We start from the raw sequence: 9,825 nt of genomic DNA, 5'->3' as shown, positions 1-9,825 counted from the left end.
ACTGCCGGTGAGAGACGTGGACAGTGAGGTGGCGCTCGGATCTGGGGATGTGGACGATGACGTGGAGCCCAACTCAGCGGCTGACTTGGCGCCAAGGTTGGATGAAAATTCTGCTGACATCAGCATCGCTGGGGCTGATGTCAGCAATGACAGTGATGACAGTAGGGCTTATGTCAGCAGTGATGCTGCTGCTGATGTCATCAAGGATGTAATCAGCTTCTTGACAACACAATGGCAGAGAACGTGGAGTGTAACATGGCGAAGGAAAAATCATTTGTTGCTCCCGTACAAACGGGATTATACGTGGGTAATATTCCGTTGAATGCATTTCCCGAACCAATTATTGACGATAAAATTGCGCATGCATTTAACCACTCATCGCGAAAGACCCTCAAGTTCATTGCTCCAACACTACAAAATGGAGAGGTGATTGTGAGACCGACGTTAGACACTATCAGAAATGGGTCCAAGCGCTGGAAAACTACCGCAGTCGGATACTTTTTGGGGAAACGCCCATACTTTCACCATTTGAAGGAATATGCATTATCAGTTTGGCCGGGGTTAAGAGAGGTAACTGGTACTACTAACGGTTTCTTTTTCTTCCAGTTTAAGTCAGTTGCAGATATAAAAGATATTATTGAAGGAGGGCCGTGGCTGTTTCAGGGGCAGCCTATTCTTCTTCAAAAATGGGAGCCGGGAATGGTTCTGAGGAAACTTAAACATACACAGGTTCCTGTCTGGGTCAAATTGCGCCACCTTTCGGTGGAGTTGTGGACGGAGGAGGGACTCAGCATAGTGGCTAGTGGAGTGGGTAAACCTTTATATCCGGATGCGATCACGAGAGCATGCACGAGACTGGATTTCGCTCGTGTATGCGTTATGCTGGATGTGAATTCGAAAATGCCAAAGCACATTATTATTATGACACCTGATGAGGAAGGAGGAGAATTACCGTGCAAAGTTGATGTGGAGTATGAATGGCTACCCCCGAGATGCACCAACTGTATGACATTGGGACACTAAGCCAAGGAGTGCACTGTCAACAAACCCAAATCTATCAAGCCACCGGTTAATGTGTATGTACCCAAAGTGGGAGCACTGCGAGGCCCAATGGTGACTGAAAGAACAAGAGACCACCCAACACCTCACACTGCGGCGAAGCAGACAGAAGACCGTGGTACCCGTCCAACTGCAGCGGGACCCAGTCGGGAAGAGATAGGTAAAGAGATTGTTACGTATAACTCTTTCGATGCGCTACAATTACTTGATAGTGCAGAAGGTTCATCAAGAGGTCCTAAGCGAAGCAACCCCGTACCTGGGGACCCATGTTAAACCTTGCCATATGGAACGTACGTGGCCTGAACAAGAGGGATCATCAGCTAGCGGTCAAGGATATCATTGCTGAGTTCAGGTTACACTTTATTGGTCTCCTAGAAACACGTGTTCGCATTAATAACTGTGCTAGTATCCAATCATTTTTGATACCTCATTGGAAATGGTTTATGGATTATGACAATATTGAAAATCGGATATGGATTGCTTGGGATTATAATTATATTGATGTAGATATTATTGAGGTGGGAAACCAGTTTATACACTGTTTTGTCACTATTAGAGCATTACAAGAGTATGTTGATATTACTATTGTGTATGGTGCTACTAAGGTCTCTGATAGGCGAGAATTATGGGCCTCTCTAGAATCCTTAGCTGTCCAATGCATTAATATTCCCTGGCTGGTTGGAGGTGACTTTAATGCAGTCAGGGATCTCAGTGAGGTCTGTGGTACGTCGGGAGATATAAGAGTGGCGATGGAGGAATTTAATACGTGCCTACAGAATACTGCGCTTTTGCCACTACCGATGCAGGGTGAATGGTACACATGGCATAATCGTAGTACTACCCTCGCAACTTGTGGAAGCGACTTGATCGTATGCTAACCAATGATACTTGGACTTTGCGGTTTCCATCAGTATTCTACCAATGCCTCACTCCACGGACATCGGATCACTCGCCGATGGTGGTTAATGGGGATAATCAGCAGCGATTTGGAGGTATGTTCCGGTTTGACAACTTCCTTACTCTCTCACCAGATTTTATTCCTAGCGTGCAGAGTATATGGCAGCAACAAATAGTGGGAGTGCCTATGTTCTCAGTCACCCGCAAACTCAAGGCACTCAAACCTATTTTTTGAGAACAGAGGAGAAATAAAGGGGATCTTTCTCACAATGTTGAGTTGGCAAGGGGGTTCCTGGAGCAGGCCCAAGTGCTGGTAAGCTCGCACAGACAGGATGAGCTTATTCTTCTGTTGAAGCACTGCAGTCGGCTTGTGTATGCTAAGGCGGCCGAATTGGAGAGGATCATGCTGCAGCAGACGGCAAAGATGGAATGAATGAAGGGTGGTGACCAGTGCTCCAGAGTGTTCTTTCGTAAAATTGCCCAAAGAAGAACAGCCAGACGGATCTTGCAAATTAATGATGCCCAAGGAATTACAATTACAGGGCGTTCAAAATTTAGCTTTTTTTCACAGTTTTATTAAAGCAAATTCGTGTCCGATTAAACTAACTTGTAGTTATTATTATGCTTTGAAAATTTACAACACAAATGCATGGGTGTAGACCAACGTTTGGTTCAAGTTTCGTCGAATTCTAAGACGTTCAAAATTTAGCTGTTTTGTAAGGTTTTATTAAAGCAAGTTCTTTTTCCTTTTTACACTAACTTGTAGTTATTATTACGCTTAGCAAATTTACCACACAAATGCATGGGTCTAGATCTACGTTTGGGTCAAGTTTCATGGAATTCTGAGAACGTTTAAAACTAAGCTGTTTTGGACGGTTTTTTTAAAGCAAATTCGTTTCCCGTTTACATTAACTTGTAGTTATTATTAAGCTTAGCAAATTTACCGCACAAATATGTGGGTCTACACCAACGTTTGGGTCAAGTTTCTTGGAATTCTATTAACTTCAATATTTAGATGTTTTGTACGTTTATTAAAGCAAGTTCGTTTCCCTTTTACACTATGTTGTAGTTATTTTTACGCTTAGCATATTTACAATACAAATGCATGGGTCTAGACCTACATTTGGGTCAAGTTTCATAGAATTCTGAGAACGATAAAAATTAAGTTGTTTTCCACGGTTTTGTTAAAGCAATTTCATTTTCCTATTACACTAACTTGTAGTTATTATTACGCTTAGCAAATTTACAACACAAATGCATGCGTCTAGTCCCACGTTTGGGTCAAGTTTCGTGGAATTCTGAGAACATTCAAAATTTAGCTTTTTTGCACGGTTTTATTAAAGGAACTTCGTTTCCTTTTTACACTAACTTGTAGTTATTATTACGCTTTCCAAATTTACCATACAAATGCATGGGTCTAGATCTACCTTTGGGTCAAGCTTCATGGAATTCCGAGAATGTTCAAAATTAAACTGTTTTGCACGGTTTTATTAAAGCATGTTAGTTTCCCTTTTACACTAACTTTAAGTTATTATTACGCTTAGCAAATTTACCACACAAATGCATGGGACATGACCTATGTTTGGTTCCAGTTTTATGAAATTTTAAGAACATTCAAAATTTAGCTGTTTTGCATGGTTTTATTAAAGCAAGTTTTTTTTTTTGGGTAAATGTAATTTTGATTAAGTAAATAATAGTACAGTACAGCAATTTGACCCTCAAGTGGTTCCTCCCTCAACAGGCCAAGGGATGCGTCATAGTCTGTATAACACACGTGTACTGTCCGAATAAGTTAATTTAATGCTAATGATCCTCTGTTTCACGTCATCGACAATCAGTATACCCATGGTACTCGGTGTTAGCTCTGTTTGTTCAAATCGCCTCAGGTTCCTCTCCCTCCATATGTGGTAGACACATGATGCGAGCAGTGCTCGGTAAGCGATGTTGATAATGTGTCTGCCACTCCATTTTCGCGTTGCCCACTGTATGTCTGTTAGCCAGTCCCTATTGGGCCAGTGAAATCGAACTCTTCTGTGAACCTCAATAAGACATTGCCGACTAAATTTGCATCGGAAGAATAAAGGTGAGTGTGATTCCGTGGCCCCCTCGTCGCACAAAGTACACACAACAAGGTGGGATAGCCATGGTTTGTCAGTGGTAGGTAGTTTGCCCAGTATAGCGAGCCATAGGATGAATGAGTGGCGAGGGATCTTCAAAGAGCCTGAAAGTAGTGAAGCCCAGCCTACTTTCGGCCCTGGAGGATCAAATAATCGGTATAGGTCCTGTGTTGTGGGTTTCCGGCCTTCTAGTCTCCATATAACCCGATCATCATCTCCATGAATTTGCGGCAGGTTATGTGTGATCTCCAAACACTCGAAGTCCGTGATGGGAGGCCACTGCCACGCGCCATTTGTAATCACCGAGCTATGTTTTGCCGACTCTTCAAGTCCTAGAAGCCTCGGACCCCGTGGGAATTGCGTATTAAGCGGTCCAAGATGGTGCCATGGCTCTTGCCAAATATAAAAAATCTCCCTATTTCCAATCTGGTACTCCACAACAGGTCGAAGATAGGGAAGGAGATGTAATAGTTTCCTCCAACCCCACGAGCCTCCATTCTCCTGGACTGTCCAAATCGATGTGTCCCGTAGCAAGTTCGTTCCCTTTTATACTAACTTGTAGTTATTATTACGCTTAACAAATTTACCACACAAATGCATGGGTCTAGACCTACGTTTGGGTCAAGCTTTGTCTTTGCAAATTTACCACACAAATACATGGGTCTAGACCTACGTTTTGGTCATGTTTCGTGGAATTTTGAGAATGTTCAAAATTTAGCTATTTTGCACGGCTTTATTAAAGCAAATTCGTTTCCCGTTTTTACTAACTTGTAGTTATTATTATTATTATTATTATTTTTTTGGTAAATATAAGTTTCATTAAGTAAAATAATGATACAGTACAACAATACGATGATCAGTTGGTTTCTCCCTCGACAGGCCAAGGGATACGCCATAGTCTATATAAAGCTCGAGTACTAACTAATCTAGGTAATGAAATGCTGAGAATCCGTTGTCTGATGTCCTCGACTATCAGTAGTGCCATGGTATTGGGTGTTCTCTCGGTGTGCTCGAATCGTCTAAGATTTCTCTCCTTCCAAATGTGGTAAACACATGCTGCTAATAATGCATGATAAGATATATTAATAATGTGTTTACCCCTCCATTTCTGTGAAGCCCATCTAATATCCGTAGTCCAGTCACCATTGGGCCAAGAAAATCGTATCTCTCTCCGAATTGCTGTGAGACACTGTCGACTAAATCTGCACTGAAAGAATAATTGTCCATGTGTTTCTGTCGCTCCTTCATCGCATAAAGCATAAGGGCCAAGATGGGCAAGCCATGGTTTGTCCGTCGTGGCCAACTTGCATTGGATAGTAAGCCATAAGATGAATAGATGTCGTGGAATCTTGAGAGATCCTGAAAGTAGTGAAGACCAGTCTACTTTCGGTCTTGGTGGGTCAAATAACCTATATAGCGCCTGGGTTGTAGGTTGCCCATGCTCGAACCTCCAAATAATGCGGTCCTCCCCTCCATGTATAGTAGGTAAGGTATGTGTGATTTCCAAGCATTCAAAGTCTGTAATGGGCGGCCAATGCCAATCTCCTCCTTGAATCACCGCACTAAGTCTAGAGGACTCCTCTAAACCGAGTAATCTTGGTCCTCGTGGGAATGTGGTGTTTAGAGGTCCAAGGTGATGCCACGGGTCCTGCCACAAGTAGAATCTCCTCCCGTCACCAATCTGGTAGTCCACCATAGTTCGGCGAAATTCCGTAATCGGAGAATTTTTTGCCATCCCCATGATCCGCCCCGTTCCCCAATTGTCTAGATGGAAGTGTCTCGTAACCGTCCCTAGTAAAGCCATTCAACCAAAATCGAGGTCCTATCACATCTGATGACATCACAGAGTTTTTTTTTTCATTAATGCACGATTCAGACTACAAACATCCTTGAATCCCAATCCTCCCTCATCCTTCGGTCGACAAAGATCTTTCCATGCAACCTTTTGTTTTTTGGGAAATGTAAATTTCATTAATATAAGTAATGGTACAGTACAACATGTGTTCTTCAATTGGTTTCTCCCTCAACCCAAGCGATACACCATAATCTATACAATGCTCGTGTACTGATTGATGAAGGTAAATTGAGACTAAGAATCCTATGTTTAACATCATCAATGATCAGGATGCTCAAAGTGGCTGGTGTCCTCTCAGTGTGTTCAAATCTCCTCCATGCAACCTTGGGGTAGCCACTGGTTGTCGTTCCCTTCCACAAGAAAGTTCGCAGCTGTTTCTCAATATTAATAACTTTCTTTGGTAGAATGAATGCCGATGCCCAGTTGATAGAATCGCAATTTGTACTTATTTCATATAATATTTTAGCCTATTTTGTGATCAAATACTCCTAATTAAATATTATTTTGCAGTATTAGGACAAAAGAATTGGAAAATGAAGAAAAGCACCAAAATGGAAATTCAAACAAGACTCAAACTCAAATTCTGGCAAGAGTTTGGAACTGCTTGGACTACCTCTGATGAAGGAAGAGTTTAACTAGGATTATAATTTTATCTCTATAAGTCTTTTAGTTCAACTAGGAATCTACTTCTAATCCTAGTAGAACTAGGTATCTAGCTATTATAAATAGGTGATGTAATTCACTTTAAGAGACAACTTTTGAACTCTTCTATTTCTCTACGTTTTTATATTATTTTGCTTTTCATGCGTTCTTCCATGAGCATGTCTAGCTAAATCTCTCATTCCGGTCGAAGACTTGGTGAACGCTTAAATCCAACGGGTTGTGAGATCTAATTTATGCTTTCTACTTTTATTCATATTGGTATTTGTGTTGTTCTCTGTGCTTTTATTACAAATAATCTGATTTATTGTCAAGAATATTTGCCTAGCCAATTGAACTTTCAAATCCGTAATTGTTTGTTTAGTTCGATAACTAGTGGTAACACAACATAATTGATTATGTAGAAGTTTTCGATTATGTTGTGGGGAATGCACAATCTAACTTAAATAAATCCTCGTAGGAATTTATTGGTTAGAATTGGGCCTTTCTAGTTCTTAATGCTGTCGGTAAACTATCCACAAGGTAAGGAAAGGTGAGGTCGTTAGGTCGTACCAATTGCCATAACCAATTTATCTATCATGAATAATTGTTATCTTTGCATCGATGATCAACCGTGGAATTAAGCGTGATCCTGTCTTTGACTGGAATACTCTTCTCTTATATTTATCTCTTCTAATTTTATTAGCTTTTTAGTTTTATTCTTCTTCCAATCAAAACTCCCCCTAATTATTTTTGTTTTTGAAGGAATTAATTTAAAACCAATCTCTGTGGATTCGACCCTACTCACACATCTACAAAAGTGTTCGTAGGAATTATTTTTGGTGGATTCGACACCCATTAAATTTTGGCGTCGTTGCCGGGGAGTGGTGTCTTTAAATTAATTTCTTTTTCTTGTTACTTGGTTTTATGTCACGTTCTTCTCATACAGGTGAATTTGAATTTGATCCAAAGATCGAGAAAACCGCTCGTCGACTTCGAAAAGAAACCAAGCGACATAAGGAAAAGGCTTCTACTTCTTCCAAACCACCAACAAATTCTGAGTTAGACGTGTCCACGTCTAACGACTCTAAAGACGAAGTCATGGCCCATAATCCCGAACGAACGATCAAAGAGATGACTTCGCTTGACTTAAATCAACAACCACTCTGCATTGAATATCCTAATTTAGATGTTGATTTTGAACTTAAATCCGGTCTCATCCACTTACTTCCCATTTTTCGTGGCCTTGCAGGTGAAGACCCACACAAACAACTTAAAGAATTTCATGTGGTGTGTTTCGGCATGAGACCTCAAGGAGTCACCGAAGAACAAGTCAAGCTAAGAGCTTTTCCATTCTCATTGGGCGGTAAAGCAAAAGATTGGCTCTACTCCTTACCTTCGGGATCTATTGTTAGTTGGAACGAACTCAAGAAACTATTTCTTGAGAACTACTTCCCCGCTTCAAGGACTACAAACATCCGAAAGGAAATAAGTGGAATACGCCAATTCTCCGGTGAAAGTTTCTATGAGTATTGGGGAAGATTCAAACAATTGGTGGAGAGTTGCCCTCATCACCAAATTCCCGACCATCTTCTAATTCAATATTTTTATGAAGGATTGTCTGAGGCAAATAGAAGCTTGGTGGATGCAGCTAGTGGAGGTGCTTTGTATGACAAAACTCCTACTGAAGCACGCAAACTAATCACAACCATGGCGGCTAATAATCAACAATTCGGTAATAGAAACGACAACCCCCCACAAAGGGTAAACGAGGTAAGTACTTCTCTTGATGAACGTTTGGATAAACTTACTTCTCTTGTTGAAAAATTTATAGGGGGAAGCATTCAACAAGCCAAAACTTGTGGGATATGTACATCTTCAGGACATTACACCGACGCTTGTCCTACACTTCATGAAGAATCAACCGAACATGCTGACGCCGTTGGTAGATTTTCTGGGCAACAACAAAGGAGATATGACCCATTTTCCAATACCTATAACCCCGGATGGAGAGATCACCCAAATTTGAGGTATGGCAATCAACCTCAAAACTTTCAAAGGGTTCCACACCAACAACCACCACCACTACCTCAAGCCAATCCCAATAATGGTATGCCTCTGGAAGATATCGTGAAGACACTCGCCTTGAGCACCCAACAATTCCAACAAGAAACCCGCTCGAGCATACAAAATTTGGAATCCCAAATGAGCCAAATAGCCTCCTCCGTTAGCCGTTTGGAGTCTCAAGGTAAGTTTCCTTCCCAACCTATTATTAATCCTAAGCAAAATGCTAGTGCTATTGTTTTACGCAGTGGAAAAGAGCTACAGTCCGAAATTAGCATTAAGCATGGAGACGCACAACAAGGCACAACAGAGGAAGAGCTTGAAAAATCCAAACAAACCAGCAATGACATTCCTAAGGCATTGGTGACAAAACCACCCTTCCCGGAAAGATTTGCTAAGGGTAAAAAAGAAGGAGAAGAGAGGGAAATCTTCAAAACATTCCGTAAAGTGGAGGTAAACATTCCATTACTTGACGCAATTAAACAAATACCCCGCTATGCCAAATTTCTCAAAGAACTGTGCACCAACAAAGGAAAGTTGAAAGGCAATGAAAGGGTAAGTATGGGGGAGAATGTGTCCGCAATTCTCCAACAAAAACTACCCCCCAAATGCAAAGACCCTGGTATGTTTTCTATCCCTTGTAAAATTGGTTTAATAGGTATTAAGAGAGCCATGTGTGATTTGGGTGCTTCTATAAATGTCATGCCTCTTACTATCTTTAAATCTTTGAATGTTGGTCCATTAAAAGAAACGGGTGTTGTGATTCAACTTGCTGATCGTTCTATTGTTTATCCTGAAGGAGTCCTTGAAGATGTTTTAGTAGAAGATAATGAATTGGTTTTTACTGCTGATTTCTTTGTGATAGATATGAGGGAAGATAACTCCCCCAATTCTACATCTATTTTGTTAGGAAGGCCATTTCTTAAAACCGCTAGAACAAAAATTGATGTCCACAATGGTACTCTCACTATGGAATTTGATGGTGAAATTATAAGATTTAATATATATGAATCCATGCGATATCCTAATGATGTACCTACTGCTTTCTTTTTGGATGCACTTGACCCTGTTGTGCAGGAATTGACAAATTATGATAATGAAGACCATGCCAAGTTAGTGCTAAAAAGGAGCCTCACACCCACACAAGTGCAACTTTTGGAGGACTTTATAGCACTCGATCCAAACATAGGAGAA

At 41.0% G+C, this 9,825-nt stretch overlaps 2 protein-coding genes across 2 annotated transcripts; both read left to right on the top strand.

Annotated features, from left to right (window-relative positions):
• Positions 1–255: 255 nt before the first annotated feature.
• Positions 256–1,023, top strand: LOC105180248. Its single transcript, XM_011103923.1, has one exon. The coding sequence runs from the start codon at positions 256–258 to the stop codon at positions 1,021–1,023; it is 768 nt and encodes a 255-aa protein (XP_011102225.1).
• A 302-nt stretch (positions 1,024–1,325) lies between these two features.
• On the top strand, positions 1,326–9,743 carry LOC105180247 (the record flags this gene model as incomplete). The annotated part of the gene is made up of 3 exons (XM_011103922.1): positions 1,326–1,866; positions 1,971–2,051; positions 7,517–9,743. Coding segments are annotated over exons 1-3 (2,849 nt in total), but the record flags the coding sequence as incomplete, so codon positions are not given.
• Positions 9,744–9,825: the final 82 nt, after the last annotated feature.

This window comes from Sesamum indicum, unplaced genomic scaffold, assembly GCF_000512975.1.
Source record: "Sesamum indicum cultivar Zhongzhi No. 13 unplaced genomic scaffold, S_indicum_v1.0 scaffold00449, whole genome shotgun sequence".
Taxonomy (NCBI): Eukaryota; Viridiplantae; Streptophyta; class Magnoliopsida; order Lamiales; family Pedaliaceae; genus Sesamum; species Sesamum indicum.
Note: the sequence above shows the minus strand (reverse complement) of the source record. Positions and strands in the feature narration are given on the sequence as shown.

What these genes read in the sequence shown, in the direction of transcription:
- LOC105180248 (XM_011103923.1), top strand. Translation starts at nt 256, where the DNA reads ATGGCGAAGGAAAAATCATTTGTTGCTCCCGTACAAACGGGATTATAC.